The sequence below is a fragment of the Mycteria americana genome, chromosome 12, assembly GCF_035582795.1.
Source record: "Mycteria americana isolate JAX WOST 10 ecotype Jacksonville Zoo and Gardens chromosome 12, USCA_MyAme_1.0, whole genome shotgun sequence".
NCBI lineage: Eukaryota > Metazoa > Chordata > Aves > Ciconiiformes > Ciconiidae > Mycteria > Mycteria americana.
The window spans coordinates 9,035,387-9,056,959 of NC_134376.1; the positions used below are offsets into that span (position 1 = coordinate 9,035,387).

General features: G+C 40.7%; 1 protein-coding gene across 1 annotated transcript in view; it reads right to left on the reverse strand.

The window, feature by feature from the left end:
* Nucleotides 1-528: 528 nt before the first annotated feature.
* Nucleotides 529-21,573, reverse strand: part of OTOA (otoancorin) — a 38,637-nt gene continuing 17,592 nt past the window's right edge. The window contains exons 19-29 of the mRNA XM_075514947.1: nt 20,959-21,149; nt 18,667-18,760; nt 17,385-17,514; nt 13,662-13,849; nt 7,852-8,007; nt 6,274-6,416; nt 5,735-5,871; nt 4,642-4,739; nt 2,549-2,741; nt 1,248-1,337; nt 529-676 (exon numbers count right to left, since the gene is read on the reverse strand). Coding sequence (XP_075371062.1) covers nt 1,270-1,337; nt 2,549-2,741; nt 4,642-4,739; nt 5,735-5,871; nt 6,274-6,416; nt 7,852-8,007; nt 13,662-13,849; nt 17,385-17,514; nt 18,667-18,760; nt 20,959-21,149 — 1,398 coding nt within the window. The 3' untranslated portion in view covers nt 529-676; nt 1,248-1,269. The remainder of the gene's footprint in view (nt 677-1,247; nt 1,338-2,548; nt 2,742-4,641; nt 4,740-5,734; nt 5,872-6,273; nt 6,417-7,851; nt 8,008-13,661; nt 13,850-17,384; nt 17,515-18,666; nt 18,761-20,958; nt 21,150-21,573) is intronic.

Genomic DNA, 21,573 nt, shown 5'->3' on the forward strand with positions numbered 1-21,573 from the left:
TCACATGAAATACTAGTAGTATTGCCAATGCCCTCTGTGTCAATAGTTCTGTGTTGAATACCTACAGCCATGGGGAACTACCTGAACAGGTGTTAACTGTATGAACAGGTGCTTCAAGTACAAGAACATGTCATCACTTTTTATCTGAGCAGGATTTAAACCAGCAGCCTAGAGATGAAGTTATTTTATTGCAACAGCAGTAATCTTTAGTACAGTTTCTACTATGTCACACAGAAGGATAGCCTCTGTTCGGAGGAATGTACGCTCAAAGCGTAAGAAGAAAACCCAATGGATGGATACAATAGTGTGATTAAATTAGCCAACATAAAAAGCACTGGGTACAACACACCAGCCTCCAAATAACAGTCACCTGCTATCTGTCCCCTAGGTCATTCAGGCTCCTCCTTAACACGTAAGCGTAACTTTCAGTGATTTTCTTGAGGCAGATAAGCCATTTCCAGTTTTGAAATTTGTCTGAAGTATTTGGAGGGATCCTGTGTTACTTGTTAATGGTAAAGGTAGGGAAAGGGGATACTTCACATCATGACGGCAGATGAAGGTGTCGCTTTTAAGAAATTAACCACTTTGCACTCAGGCATCTCGGAGCCTCTTGATTCTACTACTCACGCTGAGCTGCAACTCTATGTCTAGCACCTCCTTTGTAAGCTCTGGGACACTGAAAATCAAAAAGCAAATAAAAATGTTAAGTCTTTTGACATACCTTGATTTGCAGTCTTAAAGACTAAGTAGAACACTCAAGCATTTAGTTTGCTTAATTGGAATTTATACCTTAAGCCCACCAGTGCTCTCGTTAAATTTTAGCCTGTCAAAATGGTAAAATCCAATTAAAGTTAATGGCAACATTCTTTTAACTGGAGATTATCAAAGTGGTTGTGGAATAAAATCTTATCAATAGACTGGAACAGGCATAATACAGATTAATACCAACAGCATGTTCCAAATAACAATGCAGTAATGGATTGGTGTTACATGGAATTTTAAACATACTTTTGTTAGGGTTGGCTTTACAGTAAAGATAAGATAAAGTACTTTCCCCTTGATTAGATTCTAAGATAGTCTAACAGAGGTACAAGACACCTTTGTAATACAGAAAAATTATTCAGAAATTGTTATCTCTGTATTTAAAGCAGGAAGGGGTCCCACAGTCCTTCACCCTGTGTTGTTCACTGTTACAGGTGAACTGTGTTTCTGTTATAAAGCTACCTCTTATTGAAAATATAACTTACCTCAAGCTTAACAATTGTGGATTCAGAAAAGCAGGTGCAGTGTAAACACAGCACACAACAGGATGCCAAAGCCACTCAAACAAGGAGCACCTGAAAAGCAGAAAGCCTTATGTCTTAGTGTCACAATACAGTTCAGGTCTAGTACAGTCTTATCTACACCACCCCAAAGAAGTGCAGCAAATTCCAACATTTGAATCCTAATTACATTCAGCTGCTCAAAAGCCGACACTGTTCAGAATGGTCACTTCCAGTTTAACATACACAGCTCTGAAGAGAAGTGTTTCATAGGGGTGGTACTCAATAGAGATAGGAATAATTAACGAGAAGCGCAAGAACTCAGGTGATCTTTACCCAGAAAACTCCTCCCTTTGGCATATCTGCAGAGGGAACAGGTCACGTGCGCAAGGGAGCTGGGCTGAAAGCACCACTTGGGTGCTTCTGGGAAGGTCTGCTCTAATTCCAGCAAGGGCATCATAGCAATTTAGTCCCCTTACTCCTATTTTAGCACCTCAACATCCCTCCCTCTTCTTCAGCAGCTTGTGTCTCGCTGGTGTCACTGGGAGCAATGATATTTGCTATCTGATAGGGATAAGTTCTCAACGTTGGCCTGACTGTGTGCGAACTCTCACTCATTGTAAAATGTCCATTACATACTTGCCAGCATAACTTGCCCAGTATAAACTGCAATATGGAGAATTAAAATGTGAAATCACTGAAGCACAGGTATTAATAGGCTTTAATTCCAAATAGGATGGGAACAGCATGAAAAACTGTTCAAGGGGTCCTACAGTCTGGATAAAGATGCTAATCCCCCCCAGTGCTACCTCCTTTCCCAATTACAGCTCTGCAAACAAGGTTCTGCTGCAGATAAAGGTTGTGATCTGAAGGTCCAGAGATGGACAGCCCTGCCTTAAATTTAGACAAAGAATATGGGAAAGAAGGAGAGGGAAAAGCTCAGTGTTTCAGGCTACATTTTACACAAGCTAGTGCTTAGCATTGTGTAATGCTACTAGCAGCATATAGGTGCTAATGCCATTTGACAATCTTCCTCCTTCCTTCCTTCCATCCTTCTTTCCTCCTTCCTTCCTTCCTCTTTCACCGTGTGGGTGAATCCAACATCCTTGCTGTTTGTCTTGGTCAGGCACGTGATTTGAGGCATGAGTTAAAAAGTTGATTAGAAAATTCACTGTAACCCACCTTCAAAATACAGGTCTGATCCTGGTGGATGGTGTGAGACTGCACACCCCACTGGTGTGTGCCTCCTTCCCCGCTAAGCAGGAGGAGGGAGCGACTCTACTCACCGCTTGGAGCTGGGGTTTGCACTGCCTGGGTAGCACTTGAGCTGTTTTGTGTCTCTGGGGTGCTTGTCCTGGCTCCATCCAGTGCCAGCTGAAGGCTCTGGAGCTGCGATGCGTTCAGATGCTCACGCTGCGATCTGGTAACTATGGCGGCATTTTCAGGGCCCAGGTTTGCTATTTGTTCTGGGGACAATGCCTGGGAGGAATATAAGCCAGAAAAATTGGTTTAGGCTGTCAATTATATAAGGCAGGTAAGGAATCAGAAGTCAGCACTGGCTTGCATTTGGAATGAGGGGAAGTAGCTTTTAACATTGTGTTGCTACAAAAGAGCTCAATAGAGCTTAAAAAAAAAAATCCTCTGCATTCATTTACTTCACTGACCACTCATCTATCTTTCACCCTTCTCTTTGCTGCTGGGATCTGACAGCTTGAGAAGCTTTCTATGCCAACACTGTATTGGACACTTCTTCAATATATTGCTGGAGTTTAATTTTCCAGCCACTTCTTTTCTGATTTGTTCAAAGACCAATGACATTGTGCATCCTCTTGTGTTTTCATTTATTTCCTCTTACATCTGCTCCCAAGAAACCTCACTTGAACCTATGTTTGACCTTTGATTAGAGTTAGCAGTAGAGCAATGAGATGAAAAAACCCCATGCTTTAATCTTATTATTCAATTTTCTCTTTCAGATTGAAAATCTTCCAAGTTTGGTCATATTAAAACTTGTGTTAAAAATGAAACATGGTAATCATAATCTTACAGTAATTATCTTATCTCACGTAGCAATTAATCAGTTTGTAAAGTCTGCATGTATTGGGCATGCTGGATTGCTTTGCTCCTAGTTAACATTCTGCAGTCACAAGAATTTTAGCCCTCCTACACAACAAGCCTTCTTTGCTGCAACAATTCTGCATCCAGGTTCTACTTTAGAAAGACTAAATTACCCTTCCAAGTAAGTCAGACAATGGAGCAAACCCTTCCTGATTTTTCATTGTCTACCAAATGGTGAGCTCTTTTAAACCAAGTAAACTCACGTAAATGCCTACAGGTCCAGAAATTTTAAATTGAGCCTCTTCTTAACTCAATTAAAGTCCATAATACAATGTAATTTTTCATAAATCAAAATCTGAATAATGTATACAGCCATAAAATGAAGTTATAAAAAACCCATCTAAAAACAAACTCTGCTTTGAATCTTTCAAATACAGAAAACTCTTCAGAGAAGGCGCCCTGTTATTTGTTAAGCACATTTTGTAGTATCGTTCCTATTATTACTAACAAAAATGTATGCTATTTGAAAGAAATTCTACAAGATGCCATAGATCTTCAGTTTTGCCTGTTTTTCAAATAAATAGTTTCAGTAAGGACATTTCAGGCTTATCTAAACTGTCAGTGGTACTGTGCAGAACAGTTAGTGTTCAAGGAGTTTTTCTCTTTTATGGAAGCTGACACAGTTAACTATCTGTTTAGCTCATCTGTCCATAAGTACATTGCTTGCCCAAGCATCTGAAAGAGACCATCCTAGGCAGAATATTAATCTTGTCACTAAGTCAAATAAAGTCTGGGGCAACAATCTCAAGATCCATGTTCTAATTTCTGGTCCACACTCAGAACTGCTGTAATTAGATGTAATTCCTTTCCGATCCATATCTGCCCGTACAATCTGTTATTCAGAGCTAACTCAGGAGAATGTTGCCAGATTTTAGGATAATAAAAAAGCTCTTACATAGTCAGCAAAGAAATTTTAGCTATGATAGCATCCTTGCAAATGTTAATGAACAGAGAAGAAAACTCAGATCTGAATAGTGTTTCAAGAGAGTCCATTCCCTGCTTTCTGACCCTAGATCTTTGATTTTTCCCTGGGACACATTCTGAAGAATAAATAAAGCTTCTCTAGCATATTTTATGGGCATCACAAATACAGATGATATAGCTGAAAGTTAATGTTTCAGACCCTTGACTGTCTCTCACTTAACACACCATAGAAAAATTCTTTCTGAAACCCAAAACCAAACTATAAATCAGTGCTGCAGTTTACTTATACTAGAGTAAAAATGATAAAATTTGGTTACTTCTTCAGTAATTGAGCTCTTACTTGGAAAATTTCAGGAGGTATACGTCTTACTGCTATTGGCGGGAAATATGGCATCAAATTTTTATCAAAAGCTCTTAATTCATCCTCATTCAAACCACCTAAAAAAAAAAAAGGAACAGAATTCAGATAATATTCTTTTTATTAGATTTATTTTTAGGCTAATACAAATTTTAAGCATTTATACAAAACATCCAATAAATTATTTACTCAGTGCGTTATGGAGAGAGATACTGGTTCTGTTTATGTTTTGTTTCTTTCACTGTATTCCAACATTACAAATCATCTGACCTTAATCATTGGTATGGAATGTACTCCACCTGAGTTACTTTAGCTTGGAAAAGAGACAAAAGAGACAATGATAAAAATCAATAAAATCAAAAGCAGCATTATTAGGGAATGCTTGTTCACAGCCTCTTCTGATGCAAGATTAGGGAGCATAAGCATGCAATGGGAGTTACTTAGTTACTTCTTCACCCATTAGGTACTTACAGTGTGGAATCATTGCCGCAGGCATCAGGGATGCTAAAATTTATGAGAGTTCAACATGAAGTTAAATGATCACAGGGAAAAAAAATCCATGAACAAAATTGTGTGTGACCTCTGGCTCAGGAAGTCTCCAAGGCTGTGAGAACACTCTGGAGAAGTACCACTCCAGGCTAACCCTGCTCTTTCACTCTTCCCTGGGCAGCCCATTCTTTCCACTGTTGGAGGCAGGATGCTTGGTCAGCTAGAGCACTGCTCGGACCCAATACAGCCACTCTTGTAGCAGCACGGTTCACAAATAGCAACTGGGTCTGAAATCCTGGTTGGTTTTGCCCTCCGTGATTTACCTTTTCCAACTTACAGGGCCCAAATGACTTCAGGCTGTGTTCCCCAAAGTTGGTTTGAGTAGATTCAGAGAACCTTATGGAGAATACCACGACTTTTCCTTAGTGCTAATGAAATTGCTGGATGTCCATCCCTGCATGTGGCTCCTCTCTGGAAGAAATGTCTTTTGCCAGTCTAGAAAAATGCACTGCTACGTGAACCTGTCTCTTAATGCTTAATAACAATGCTTCAGAACCATCACCATCTAGAGTCTGAATTTTGTTACCTGCTATAGTACCAATCTCCTGTAAAATAGAGCTATTCCAGCTGGTAGCATCACCAAACACAGATTCTGTCATCTTCTTAAATTGTCTCAGAACTGGGGTGCTACAAAACAACAGGCCAATTCTTGCAACAGCAGCACTGCAAAAGGCAACAAGGTTAACATTACATGCTGCGATTACATACAATACTAAATATGCCTGGAATATACTTAGTCTGCTGTAAGAAGACTGTAAACTCATTTTTCAAGTTAAAATATATGTACATAAATTGCATACAAATGTTTAATGCTTAGAGCAAAAAACTGAGTTTCTCAATGCGATACTTAAATGGTGGGATATAAATGGCAGAGGAAATCTAAAATAGAATATATTTTAAACAACTAGTGTATGCCTTCCAAAACAGTTACTGCCTTTCTAAAAGCATTTTAAATGTAAAAAAGTGTCCTTTAGGCTCTGGAAATCTTGAAGGAAAACAAGCTACACAATAAATTTTATCAATAGAGATACTAATAAATATTTCATTAAGTATCAAATGCAGTACCTGAATTCAGCAGTCCTTATGGACATGATTTCTGTGGAGTTCAGAGCACAGAGAATAGCTCCTAATCCAACTAAGTCGAAGCTTTTTAGTGTACTGATCGTCTGGCCGGAGTCTTCTAGAAAACCTTGCAAAATAGATCTTGCCTACAAAAGCAGTAAGATATTATGCATGCACAGAGTAAACATAATTGAAGGTTTTGTTACTAGAAGCTCAAAATCTTACCAGAAGCTATGGACCATATATAATCCTGAGCCTCCCCAATGTAATTAATTGGAGTTTTGCCACGGCCTTCAGGAGGAGCACTATCACCACCTATATGTCACACTTAAACAGGGCACTGTTACACAACCACTTCCCAAGCGCAAGTGAATTGAAAGCACTCTGTACCTCTTCTACTGGGTCACAAGGAAACACTTCACCAGAAGAAACGGTCGTTGAAGTGCCTAGCAGAACTGCCCAATTCAATTAAATTGCTAGAACATAAATTACTCAAGGGATCAATAGGTAATTTTTAGTTTTTCTAATACTCGGGTTGTCTTGTCTTATTTAAGTGTCATATATAGGTGGTGACCTGTATTTAGGATTAATTTTCAGATATGAATGGGATATTAGTATCAAAATGCGTTTGCAAGCCTAAGTCATTTAGGATGGTGCTCATCCTAAACTAACCGCTTAAAAATTATGTGTCTAGCTTAAGGCTGCCACCAAGGCATCCTCCAAAGCCAGTGAAAGAAACAAGCGTCTTCGAAGGTTTCCTAACCTATCCACAATGCTGAGCCTCAAATGACTAACTTAAACTAGCTGCCTAGCTTTCAGACAACTGAAGTTAGGCAGGATGACTCTCTTTTAACTAGCTATTCTTATTGACAGCAGGAAACATCAAAAGCCAACTAGCATTGTATAAAATCCTCCCAAGTGCTTCCTCCTGATAGAGCTCTTCAGAACAAGAATCTATTAACCAGATTTGTGATATTCTGCCAAAGCTGGCTGCAGCCATGCCAGCATCTGTGCAACTGAGGAGCCCTGATGGTATGGGTCACACAGTCAGAAGTATGCTGCCAATTGCATATACAAATAAAAGCTTTTAACTCTTATTATCAAAGTCCCACTGGCATAACTAGAAGTTATTCAAGGAAAGGAAGATGAGAGGAGCATATCTGCTAATAACTTAGGCTTCTAAGGCAATGGATGCTGGGGTTGAGGGGCACACTACCTCTTCAGTGATTACTCTTAGTTAGGAAGCGCTAATATCTCCTAGCAGTAGTGTCTATTCTGGGGTCAGTGTCAGAGGAGCTGCTGACCTCTTTCTACTACTTATTGGGCAAGTGCTAAAGAATACACTCATCACCACCACAACTAATATCGATTGATGTCCTCTTGGCCATCTCACCAGGGAAGCCAGCAGCCAGGCAGACATCAGTGCTGACCTACCTGCCCACTTCCACTGGGGTCACAGTTGCAGAAAAGCAGCCAGGAGCAGTGTGGATTGCTCTATGTTTCCTAGGTGATTCCAGGACTTCAGTCCCAAAGGGTGTGAATCCAGAGGCTTTCACCAGCAATACATGCAGTAACACTTACCTGGGCAAGAGTCCATTCTGTTTGCTGACTAAGTACAGAAATGGTGTCAATAGAATGCAAATCCAACTCTTGGATTTCATGTTCGGTGAGTGCCAGAGCAATGCGGCCCAGGGAAACAATATGATAACTTTTCCAGTCTGGCAGCAATCCCCAAACCTTTAGAAGAGATTCATTAATGTCTGTTAGATCATTATGAATCTTCCTCTATATAGACCATTCTCAAACCCCTTGGTTTTAAAAGTCCCAATACCCAAAGTAGGCCTCTTTGCACACAAAAGGCAGACCTTAGCTATTGTGAAGGTTTTTGAGGTTCTACACTAATAATGGTTCGTTTATCTAAAAATGCTGCAATTTGTACAGCTTGCGCTTGTTGATAAGTCAGCGCAGGGACTGCTGGAAGCATTGCTGTAGGAGCAAGTACCACTAAAAACAATAAAAATGCGAGTCTGTGCTGACATCCACACTGTTACACCGCTACCGTGAAAGCAGCACCTGGAGTACCCAGGTTTCTACACCAGCTGCAATCGCTCCGGTGGAGTGACTTTAAATTGCGTTTGTGACCAGTGATTCTGGCTCAGTCATTGACAAGAAAAGCAGAAATCGAAGTAGAGAATTGGGTAATACAGACAAATAGCCAATTCCTAAAGCTCTGATTTCTAGTTTGTGTGCGTACAATATTAAAAAAATCATTTTAATGTGTTTGTACAGACACCATTAAATCTGTAAAGCTCTGTAAAAACAAAGAAATAAGCAGGGGCTCTTCTATACCAGTACCAATGTATTTAAACTGACAAGTTCTATTGCTTTTAACTTTATCTGTGATATAGTTACAGTGATTCAAAAGCTGTCACAGATCAGCCCTAAGAAAATTTTGATTTCAGGAAAAGGTCTGCCTGAATAAGGAATAATGGAAGTCCATCAAGAGCTGAATTTGCAGAGGCCAGAACTGTCAATTACATTTAGTTGGAAATGATAGAAGATGGTAGTCAGTGGTTAGCATCTCTCAGGATGTGGCCAATTGTCTTCACAGGAAAAAGACACTGGGTTTTGGCTGGAGGAAGTGACTTCAACAAGACATGCATACATTAAAAGAAAAAAAAGAGCTCCCTTTAAAGATCTCATGCACTTCAGCAACTTTGCATTATGTCAGTCAATACATGACAGTTTTCTAGTACATGATTGTGCTGCTAACTCCACATAGGGAAATAAAACTAAAAGCCCAGTCCTGGGCTAAGTTGATTGTTCATGCTGTCTGATTCATGGAAATATTTTTTCCATTTTCAGGATAGCTACAATTTAACTTTTGTTCAAAAAATTATAAAGGTCAAAGCTAGTAAGGATTTGCTGAAGCAATATCTCTGCAGTTGCCTACTAAACAGTGTTTGCACCTTCAGATACATATGAAGCCGTACAACCTGCATAAAATAAAGAAAAAGGGCCAGATCTCTGGAATAAGATACTCCTTATGCAGAGTTGCAGACTGTCTGCTGTTCATACCAATGTGCATATCCAACACAGAGCAGCCTCAGGACTGCCGAGGTGCTTTTCTCAACCATGACCCTCGGGATAAGGATTTGTTTGAGATGCTTTGCTGGACCTGTACCTCCTGACTGAGTTTCCACCGGATCTTTTATGTTGGTTTCACGATGTCATAAAGAAACAGAAAAAGGGTCTAAGCCTGGGAAATTTCAATCTTTTCCAAAGAAAATAGATAGTAAAAAGCATTATCCCTATTTTAAAGCTCTTAATTCTCTAGCTTAAGAGATACATGAAACATATGCAGTTAAAAATGTTGTGTGTCTATTTCCTGATCTAGGTCATAAACTACAGAATTTGAAGTACTTCATAAATACTATTATCTGACAAGGCTGGATGAAATCTCAGACATAACAATATAAATAACACAACACATGAAACTGAAATGCTCCTTTGTCCCCATTCACCTAGAGGCTACAGATCCATACATCTGTTACTATCGCAGAGCTTGGAGACCTTCTGCTTACAAGTGAGCTAAGCTTCTTACTTTCATTAGGACACAATCTGATAACTAGAGTTTTTGAATTAGTTTGGGACCGTGAGTAGTACACAGTTTCTTTTAGGGGAAATCAATCAATTTAGGAGAAATTAAAGCTGGCTTAATCAAACCTTTAATCAAAGATGCCCTTTAGTTAATAATGTAACAGCATCTTATGCACATAATTTCGAAGAGCTTTGCCTGTACTATCTGATTTCTCATGCTTCACGTTCAGTGTAACACCATGTTGCATTTTGCAAATTAATATATAGGAAGTCTGTCTTTGTCTAGCAGCAATCTGTCTTGCAAACACTCAGACAGAATACACTTTCATTCAGTGCACTACAGGTCTGTATATCTTTGAATTGAATATAGCTGGCATATGAGTGTGTTAACCTTGTTGGCAATTTCTCTACAACAGATAGGTATCACTCTGTAACTACACCACTATGTTGCACTGCTGTAAAATATTTTAGTTCCCACTATCTCAGATGAGCACTGTTTTTATTTTCTTCTAGGATTGTATTTTTTTGCCCTTTTCCTACCCACATGTCTCCATGCTGACAGAGGGAAGCTCTCTTGGGAAGAATGCATTTGATGCAGTGGGTTGTTGTCCTACTGCAACAAGGCAGCAGAGACAGAATTGCAGAGTCACCATCTGCTTTTGGAAATCTGTTTAGTGCCACTTCTCTTCGAGCACCTGCAGTTCAGGCGCTTTAGAAGCTGAGCTTCACTGCTAAAAACTGCACTGTTGGCCTTATCTACCCAAAAGTCATGGTCATCTCCACTACTCTGGCTGCAGCTGCTGGTTTAAGGAGATGCTGCCCCGGTCCACCTTGTCCCCTGCTCCTGATTTCCTCCAGAGGTCACAGCCCTCAGATCTCCAAGCATCTGCACTTGTACTACTTGCAGCCAACTGCACTTACAGATGCTTCCTAACCTCATTCTGTCAGAATGATCTGATGGAGCCTAAAAAGGACTTTTAAAACGTTGGATCATTTTGACAGAATGGGATTACAGAGTAGCTAGCCATGCAAAGATGGAAGCAGAGAGCAGATAACCTCCAGCAGATGCCGGTGACAGGAAGGTGAAGATAGGCTGGGGATGGTAACCTCTTCACCTCTGGGTTTTCTGCAACCAAAACAACTTGTCTGACTGCACCCTAAGGCTTTTCCTTGCTGAAACAAAAGCATGTTTGGGGCAGTACCTGTTCCCTGGCAGTGCAGGCAACCACAAAGCAGCAAGATTTTATCCACCCGAGAGTACTGAAGGAACTGGCAGATGTGCTCACCAAGCCCCTTTCCATCATTTACCAGCAGTCCTGGCTAACTGGGGAGGTCCCAGCTGACCAGAGATTAGCAAATGTGATGCCCATCTTCAAGAATGGCCGGAAGGAGGACCTGGGGAACTACAGGCCTGTCAGCCTGACCTCGGTGCCGGGGAACTACAGGCCTGTCAGCCTGACCTCGGTACCGGGGAAGCTGATGGAGCAGATCATCCTGAGTGCCATCACACGGCATGTAGAGAATAACCAAGGGATCAAGCCCAGCCAGCATGGGTTCAGGAAAGGCAGGTCCTGCTTGACCAACCTGATCTCCTTCTATGACAAGGTGACCTGCCTAGTAGATGAGGGGAAGGCTGTGGATGTTGTCTATCTAGACTTCAGTAAAGCCTTTGACATGGTTTCCCACAGCATTCTCCTGGAGAAACTGGCTGCTCATGGCTTGGACGGGTGTACTCTTCGCTGGGTAAAGAACTGGCTGGATGGCCGGGCCCAAAGAGTGGTGGTGAATGGAGTTTACTCCAGTTGGCGGCCGGTCACAAGTGGTGTTCCCCAGGGCTCTGTGCTGGGGCCAGTTCTGTTTAATATCTTTATCAACGATCTGGACGAAGGGATCGAGTGCACCCTCAGTCAGTTTGCAGATGACACCAAGTTGTGTGAGAGTGTTGATCTGCTGGAGGGTAGGAAGGCTCTGCAGAGGGACCTGGACAGGCTGGATCAATGGGCCGAGGTCAATTGTATGAGGTTTAACAAGGCCAAGTGCAAGGTCCTGCACTTGGGCCACAGCAACCCCATGCAACGCTACAGGCTTGGGGAAGAGTGGCTGGAAAGCTGCCAGGCAGGAAAGGACCTGGGGGTGTTGGTTGACAGCCGCCTGAATATGAGCCAGCAGTGTGACCAGGTGGCCAAGAAAGCCAATGGCATCCTGGCTTGTATCAAAAATAGTGTGGCCAGCAGGAGTAGGAAAGTGATTTTCCCCCTGTACTCAGCACTGGTGAGGCCGCACCTTGAATGCTGTGTTCAGTTTTGGGCCCCTCACTCCAAGAGAGACATTGAGGTGCTGGAGCGTGTCCAGAGAAGGGCAACGAAGCTGGTGAAGGGTCTGGAGCACAAGGCTGATGGGGAGCGGCTGAGGGAACTGGGGTTGTTTAGCCTGAAATGGAGGCTGAGGGGAGACCTTATTGCTCTCTACAACTACCTGAAAGGAGGTTGTAGCCAGGTGGGGATTGGTCTCTTCTCCCAGGTAACAAGTGATAGGACAAGAGGAAATGGCCTCAAGTTGCGCCAGGGGAGGTTTAGACTGGATATTAGGAAATTTTACTTCACTGAAAGGGTTATCAAGCATTGGAACAGGCTGCCCAGGGAAGTGGTTGAGTCGCCATCCCTGGAGATATTTAAAAGATGTTTGGATGAGGTGCCTAGGGCCATGGTACAGTGGTGGTCTTGGTAGTGTTAGGTTTACGGTTGGACTCGATGATCTTAAAGGTCTTTTCCAACCTATAAGATTCTGTGATTCTGTGAAGAGGAGGTCACCCCCCAGGATGGAGTGCAGCACCAACAACACGGATGGAGCAACGTCTGACTTCTCTCCCAGCCCACAGGTGTCAAGGCAGCGCTGCTCGGAGCTCAGACACCTTGCTGATGCTCTACCACAGACACAGCATGCTGAACTGCACCCAGCACAGCACTCTGCCCTGAATACCCTGGCACAGATCCTGCACTGCAGTGCCAGACGGGGAGAAGTTTTAGTCCCGACCTCCCACACTGCTGCTGCTGCATGGACATCATGCACAGGCTGAGCCCAAGGCAGAGACCTCTGAGGAGCTCAAGAGGAGCTGCATTGCTGCACTCTGAAAGAAAGAGGTGCCAGCGGTGCTGCAGGAGTGGTGATGAGAGCTGAGACTGCAGCCCTGCTCCCCTCCGTGAATCTACAGCCTGGCAAAGATAGACGTCTTCTCTCTGCTGTGTTTCCGTAACTTGCACTCACCAGTAACATCCTAGTAAAGACAGACTAAATGCCTGTGGGTTTTTTTGCTCCCTAAAATTTCCCACTGATGGGTTTGTCCCTGCCTGTGACAAGAAGGTGGGAGAAGAGCTTTTTTCAGCTAACAACAGTTTCTTTCAGTCAGTCTGGTTTTACACCGCTGTAAACTATATTTAACATTGATGTAGACAGTTTAACGCTCTGAGCTTAATTCTCAGCAGGCCAATCAACAGCCTATAGTACTGCTTGCTGATTTTTCATTTATGAAAGAAAAGTGGGAAGCAAGCAACTGAAAAGCAATTCAAAAGTAAAAGCACTTAAATTTTTCAGCTGCCAATAGCTCAGAACTACTTGCCTGTTGACTCTAAAGCAAGGGCAATATCACCATCTCACATTATTTTTTCAATAAACAATAGATATTCTTGCAGCAGTAGTGACATTGCCATAGCACAGTTATTTTAGAACTGCATAGTTCAATAAAAGCAAATCAAATTATGGATTTAATTTGCCTTCACAGACAGGATAGTTACCTGCTTGGCTTTTTCCTTCAAGGCAATAAGCTGGGAGCTGTTAAAACCTGAGACAGTCCCAAGAAGTTCCACATTTTTGTCAAAAGTCCCTGCATCCATGCATTTCAGTTCCTGAACTGACCAAAAGACATTTGCTTCTGCTAATTTAATAATTTCATCTGAAGAAGGAGCTCTGGTTCCCAGGCAATCTGGAAAAAATGTCAAATAGCAAGAGTTTTCTTCAAGGAGACTGAAAAAAAGAAATCAAAGCAATATAGAGATTTAAGAGGGTGACAGACTATGAATTAACTGATGTGATATCACAAGTTAATTATCTTGCATTGAAATAATTTCTTTAAATATTTACATTGTTAACATCCTGGATATAAAACTAGAATTTGCCTAACTGGCAATAAATTTGTTATATTCTTTGTCCTTCAAAGGCAGTGCATGCTGGAAAAGAAAACAGGAACAGACATACATTTTAGAACAGTTACAATATAGGATGCCACAATAAAACTAAAATCTGCATGTGTGCAATAAGAGTAACCAATGTCTTGCAAGTTTCTTTCAAGTCTAATTCCCTAAAGGCATCAAAACCCAGGCAAGGGCTTATTCTGCGGTAAAACCACCATTTGCTGGGAGCCTTGCTTGAGTAAGAATGAAATGCAAATCTGTTGTGATGACCTCGGTGGAAGTCTCCATATAGCTATGTCATTGTTCATTAAAAAATGCTGCAGCTGAATAAACTTCTCCACGCTCAAACAGCACATACGTGAATCCAGCTCAACAGGAAACTAACAGACATGAGAGGTCCTTTTACTCTGAAATACCCTGACAAAGTTGTATGTCTTGTATGACTTGCCTGACATTTAAACAAGGTGAAGACAGGAGCTGGATGTGTCAGAGGAGCACGGTGCTTGTTCTTTATGTCAAGCATGTTGTTAAAATGTCAAGATCTAGAGAGGGCTTGTTCACTTACAACAGAACTGTTTGGACAGACAAACTCCATTTAAAAATCTTATTTACAGTCAGGTTCTGGCCCTACGCATGATCAAACGAGACAGTTTCCATTGTGTGTTTTAACAAATCCTGGTCTTTGTTGGCATAATCTACCTCTAATATCGATGGAAAGCAGAAATTAGAATCCTAATGTGGTTGCTTACTGCCCTCTCTCCTGTCACTAATTTAGGAAAACCTTATTAAATAATTATCTAAACCATATAATCCCTATGTGTCTTCAGATATGGTCATTACCAGTAAAAAGCAAGAATTTCACAGATGCTGTGCCTGAGCTAAGCTCCCCCAGATAAATAAATTAAAGCGAGGATGTACAAAGTAGATTTGTACTTTGAAAGGAGGCAGAGGAGGGATTTATTTGCATCAAAGGAAGCTGCAGCAGTGGGTAGAACACTGAAAAGACTGAATCTGTTGAGCAAACGAAAATGTTGTTCAGCTTCCACTGTACCAGCTGATGTTCTGCTCTCCCTTTACACTGCCCTCTTGTGAAGCTGCATTGTTTCACTTTCCCATGCTGCAAAAGGTCAGCTTTTATCATGTAAATACTACCCATCCAGACACAATGCAGTGCCCCTCCCCAAGTCATGAAAACCTAATATTTTGTGTTCTTGGAAAAAAAGTTGATTTTATTATTTGTAACACACCAGATACATTGGTGCGATTACAGAGGGAAATACTAATTAGACTCCTGGCTTTGCTTCTTGTATCTGATGCTGCTTCACTCTTCCTTTTGCTGTATAATCACATTTAGTTTGGTGAAGAACATATTATATATATAATATAACATCTCAGTGCTTGAATTCTTTTTCCAAGCGCTACCACTGCTTTCTGGTCGCATCTTGGACACACGATTCCTGCGTTTTGCCTCATACGTTCCATCTTGCCTTAAGCATCACCTTTGTTTTTATCTTGGTGTAGACATAGATGTAAGAACCCTGTCACTGGTAATTGTTACTGTTATTAATATTAGCTCACAACTGGACTGTGGGAAATGTAAAATAGCAGGTTGGTAGCATGAAGAGCATCAGTGTTATTCTAGAGCCATTTTCATAATACCCAATTTTCTAGTGATTTACAAATCAGCCATAAAACTCCATTCCTTATTGAAACGACCGTGTGAGTTGTGTGGAGTTGATAAGATTATGTTTGGTAATGGAACTTCAATACCACGCTAGGACTGCAGAAGTATTTCTTAGACTAGCATAAACAATCCAATTTTTCATCTCCCAGGCTCCCCCCCAGCTGAGCTCATGCACCCCAAGTGAAGAATGAAAAGCCTCCATAGCCTTGGAGCCAAGTTATCCTTTGACAAAGATCATTAGCTTCACTGGCAGGTTTCTATTGGTCTTGCAATACAGATGAGACAGCTCTGCAACTGCACTGGACATGAATTAGTCCAATTAGAGAAGTCTTTGGGATTCGCATTGTTGTGATCCAGAGGCCTAAAAAAGCACACGTAAGGACACAAGCATACTGAAATACCTGATGCTGAACCTTTAGTCCTGTGGTCCATGTCTAAACAAATATGATTTATGATCTGATGGTTTACTTGTTCAAGGAAGAGTGAATTTCATACATACAGATTGACTAATACTCTGCTATTCCACCAGCTCGATTCTGCTTTTTTAGAGCACGAGAATTCTGTAATGACTCCTCTGATCAAGAGGTCTTTTTTTTTCAGGCTATGCAAAAATACAACTCTGTAGAACACACTCTGTCTCTCTCTGTATATGAATACAGCATTATCAGGAGCAAATTCATTCCCAGAGACACATAGTCATCATTCAGAGTTGCTGTTATACAAGCAGATGGATTTCTGTAGCGGCTCAGGGCTTGCTGAGAGCTTGGACCTATATTCTGTTAGGCAGAGAACCAATGGGGAGATTTTCAAAGACATAAAGGCAAACAGTACCAAACTCCTTGAAATTGTTGGGGTCTAAATTCCCATTAGTGCTTTCAAAAGCCTCCCCCACAGCAGAGTTGTTTTGCATGGCACAGGATGGCATAGCTTAAAAATTCTGCCTGGGTGAATTTCAAGTAAGAGAAAGGATATGGTTATTGTAATAATAGAATATAGTCAAAGTATGTACCTTATACAAAGAAAATTATCCATTTGTCATCAGAGATTCTAATAGATTACTTTGGTTGCTAATTAAAATACCTTTTAGATTATAACAAACTTTGTCCATTTGGACAGACAAAACACAGTGCCACCAATGTCAGATTTAAGAACAGCCAAGTCAACATATGCTTATGTCTGGCAAAGGATTAACTATGTGCAATCTTTTCACACAACAGTAACTTGTCACCTTCACAGCTTTTTAAGTCAAGGATTTTCATTTCGATTACAAAGGAAAGTAAAAATAAACAAAAAAATAAAAATAAACACAGCCCTCTAATTCAAATCATTCATCTTTTTCCTTTATGCACTCAGGAACATTCCAGGAGATGCTTAACCATACAATCCTGTAATGAAATTAAGTGTTTCAGCAACTGGTCAATGTATGAGACAACTATGGGCAACAGAACGAAGACTCTCACTGTTTTTGCTAAAAGTCTGAACCTCTTTAAGTTACTCAATGCTTTACTTTTTATTGTCTCACTTCTCAGACTGCATTTGATGGCAAGGTGAAACAAAAAGTCTGTTTGAACTGCACCATCATAGCCCAAAATGGCACCATTGTAAATCTGGCACTTCGCACGGATACCAGGTAAAATACTGACCAGGTCTGGTGAGAGGTGATTCGATGTTGGCAGTGGCATTGGAGACAGATTCAAACACAGTTGATAGAAGCTCTTCAGCTGAAGAAATTAGTCCAATTGTCTTTGCTATTTGTAAAATGATATCGGGGAACTTCAAAGGGAAAGAAAGAATAAATAAGACTTCTTCCTCCCTTTTAAAACAAATCAATTTGCAGAAAAAGACTTGTGCAGACCTCAGCAAAGTAGGGGTTAGTAACAGCTCAGCCTCCTTCCTATTTGTGCCGAAGTTTCAGAAAAGGAGAGTAAATTGGCTGCTACTGAAAGGTCAACAGCATATGTTTGAGGGGGAAATAAGTTAGAAACAAAGCCAATTCTGAGTGATTCTCCTTCTTGTATGCCCTCTCGGCTTCTGGCAACACCTGAGCACTGCCTGATTGGAGTCTGTGTCCACACCCTCCTGTAGCAATGAGTTCCACCATTTTAGTATGTGCAGTATGGAAAGTACTTTATTTTGTTTGTCTTAAATTTCCCAGATAACTGTAAAAAATGAGGATAGGGCCCCAGTTAAATTATGAGAAATAACTTTAACCTGTTTGTCTTTTTTAGGCTTTTTTGACCTCTCTCCTCCACCCTGCTAGACACCTTCCTTTCAGTTGAAGAGTCCTATTCTATTTGGTCAATTGTAAGCATTATCTCCTGAGGAGAAGTTGCTGACTGTGCTCACGTATTTCTGCTGAAGAATTAATTCCTCATTCCAGTATAGTTTACTCCTATACATAAAAATTATAAGATTATAAGAACTAAAAAGGGCAAAGAAACTACGAAGTGCAATGCTGAGGCTATCAGTTGTTGTTATGTGTGCTACACTGGCCCTAGGGCAAAGGGCCACATGAGTAAATGCTAATTTGATCAGTACAATCCCATTATTAACAGGATAAGAAACGTAACTTTATGGTTGGAAGGCAGGGGAATGGAAGAAATAACACTGCAGGGTGTAAAGTACTAAAAATGTTTGAGTCTGCATCACTATAAATGCACCATGGTTTTTTTTCTACATGACAATGTACAATTAACATTGTATACTCACAAATACTTGTTTATGCTACCATTACTTTCAAGAAGAAATCTCAGAAATTTTGAGGGAGTCAAGAATGTGTGAAACATTAACATGTGGTTCCTTGCCAAGAAAATTATTTACCTAGTTTAGCACTCAGGTCACATAATTTAGACTGCTTTATGACATTCACAAATCCAAATTCTAACATTATCTTTTACAAATTTAAAAATTATAATAAAAACATACCTTTTCAGCAAGGATGTTTAATTCCCTTTTTGACAGCAGAGCTATGAATGGTCCAACATCTAATGTTGTTTCAGCTGTCCAGTTGTTTGGGAAGCTGAAGAAATATTTTGGAAAATTATATGAATTAAGAATATTTACAATCAAAATTATACTAAAACTTCAGAGTTTTTCTTATACTGTATCATATAGGAAACACAGACACTTCTACGCCAATGTGATGATTCATGCTTATTAACATCAGATTGCGTTTTCTCATCTCTCTGTGATATATAGGGCATTAGTGGAATTCTCAATATATTCAGAGAAAGCCTTCAAATACTGGCGTAATGGAGCTCTCTCCCCCTCCCTCCATAGTCACAGTATTCTTAGCATTACAGTCTTCAGGCAAGGAGAAATAATTCTTTTTTCAAAAGAAAATTTACCATTTTCTGTCAGGTTCATACTGCAATAGTAGTCTGCAAAATGGTATCAAAAGAGAAGTAGAAACCTCATAACCAAAATGGAAACCATCCTTTTTCCAAGAATCTTATCCTAAGGACCAATGTGGCTAATATTTCAAGCAAGCAACACTTGCCAGTACTTGCTTATAAATTAAAAAAACCTCCTCTATTCCAATATTTAACTATTTGCAGGTGTACACGGGCTGTTTTTCATTGGTGTTGGGCAACTGTAACTTTCCCTGATGTCAGCAGGAGCTGTGGGTGCTCAACATTTCTGAAACACAGGTCCATGCACATTTAGGAGAAGTGGACAGTTTCCCCCTCATTCTGAAAAGATCGAATTCACTAAATTCAGGAAAGTAACTCAGTGTGGCACCAGTCTGCTGCTAATGCTGCCTTTTTAAAACTAAGGGACAGAAACACGAAACATAGGTGATGGAACAGACGATGTAAATCCATAGATTATTAGCTCCATATTTTTTACTGTCTGCTATTTCATTCATCTGCAATGTCAAGAGTTATGGAAGGCAGATCTAACACCTTGGAGAGCCACATCTAATGACACCTATGCCATTTCTGTGTGAGAGATCAATTCTACAATAGGTACCATATCTCTTGAAAGAACATGCTACATTATTTGTAGGAATTTCAGGTCTTAAAAATTAAGTTCAGGGTCAGTTCTGAGTGGTGCTGTGTGTTTCAAAATGTATGTAGCTTAGCACAATGCAGGTTTGGCCTGTTTGTTTGATACAAATCTGACAAATGTTAGCCAACCCAGTTGGTGGTTGACTTAAGAAAGCACTTAGATAAATAATTTTCAGCCTGAAAGAGCCTGAAGAAGATGGTAGTAACAAATCTGTTACTAGTGCACGTTCTCACAGAAAACTTTATTTGGTTTGTTGCTCCACTATGAGGATATTCGACTAGACAAATATTTTCTAAAATAAAATAAAATAAAATAAAATAAAATAAAATAAAATAAAATAAAATAAAATAAAATAAAATAAAATAAAATATTATTTAGCACAGTGTGTCATGATTCAATAAAATGGATCTGTATCAAGATTAATGCAGTGATGGGATCTGGTGGAAAATATAGCTATTCCATTACCAGAAAAATGCTGACTAGGAGGAAGCTGAATGAGCAACTAAAATGATTAGGTGGATCAAGTGACAGACTTTGGGGCTGAAGGGATGGTCAGAAACTATGCATTTAGCCTCCCTTTTCAAGTGCAAGATACTTCTAAGAGACAATGCAAGAGAGAAACAGTATATTCTTGCCAGATAGAGGACGGCTTTATTTTTTGCATGACTGATACAGCAGTGTGGTTCCAGTCAGCCTCCTAATCTGAGTCATTAATGACATCTAACATGCTGTCCACTTTATTGCTTCAATTGATTGGACTTTATATCCCTCTGCTTCTTCTCTAGCTCTCTCACATTGCCACAGTACTTGCAGTCTTTATTTCTCTTCTCACACCAGCACACTGAGTATCCCACTTCCATTTTCCCATTCTTTGCATTCCTGTGCCATTCTTTGCCTGTAACGTCCTTTCTTTTGCCATGCCAGAGAGTCTGTTTGCCTGCCCCTCCTCAAACATTACACCTTCTCTCCTTTTCCTCTGGGACTTAAGCCATGCAGGGTGTCCCTGGGGTTGTATTTTGTTCCACAGTTATCACACTACACACAAGAACAGAAATGTCATTCTAGTGGACAGAGACCCCAAGCTCAGCCAGCGATAGAAGTTGCTTTGTGTTCTGTTCATTACAGTTCTATCTGGGCAAAGCAAATGGTTGGTATTTGCATGGCTTAACCATCAGCATAAGCAAGGTGGTATATCCAATACCTTACCCATATAACTCGAGGAGTTTGTATTTAATTTCAGTCTTCTGCTCATGGCTGAGCTGTTGGCAGAGTTTGAATTGATGAAAGGCTGTTGCCATTGCCTTCAGGGACATTCTGCCATGTAGAAAGGCTGGAGGTAAGTGGCAGATTAGATTTCCAAGTAGGTCAACATCATATTCATCAGCAATGGAGCCATTCTGAAACAAGAAGCATTTACCTTGTTGGCAGAGCTAATCTTGGCTCTTGCCCTGTATCACTCAACTGCATCACACACATTTAAGCTCTGTGACCCTTTAAGGAACAAAGACACAACAGTTTGCACTGGCAACTTAATCTACAATTTCTGCGGAGACTGCTTTATCCTTTTTGCTTTTACCAATGCAACTGGTGATATTTAATAAGCACTTGTCAGAGCTTTCAGTGTATTCTTTATTCCATATTGAAGCAGACATAAAAAATATGCCACAACCTCTATATCCAGGGGACCACCCAGCACCGGCAGAGGTGGTGCAGTTCTGCCTGGCAGCAGAGCCCTCACGTGGCCCCTTGTGGCAAAGGGGCCACAAGCTCTTGCAGTCAGAAGGCTTAGCTCTGAGGGGTTTCTCAAGCAGCTGCCAAAAC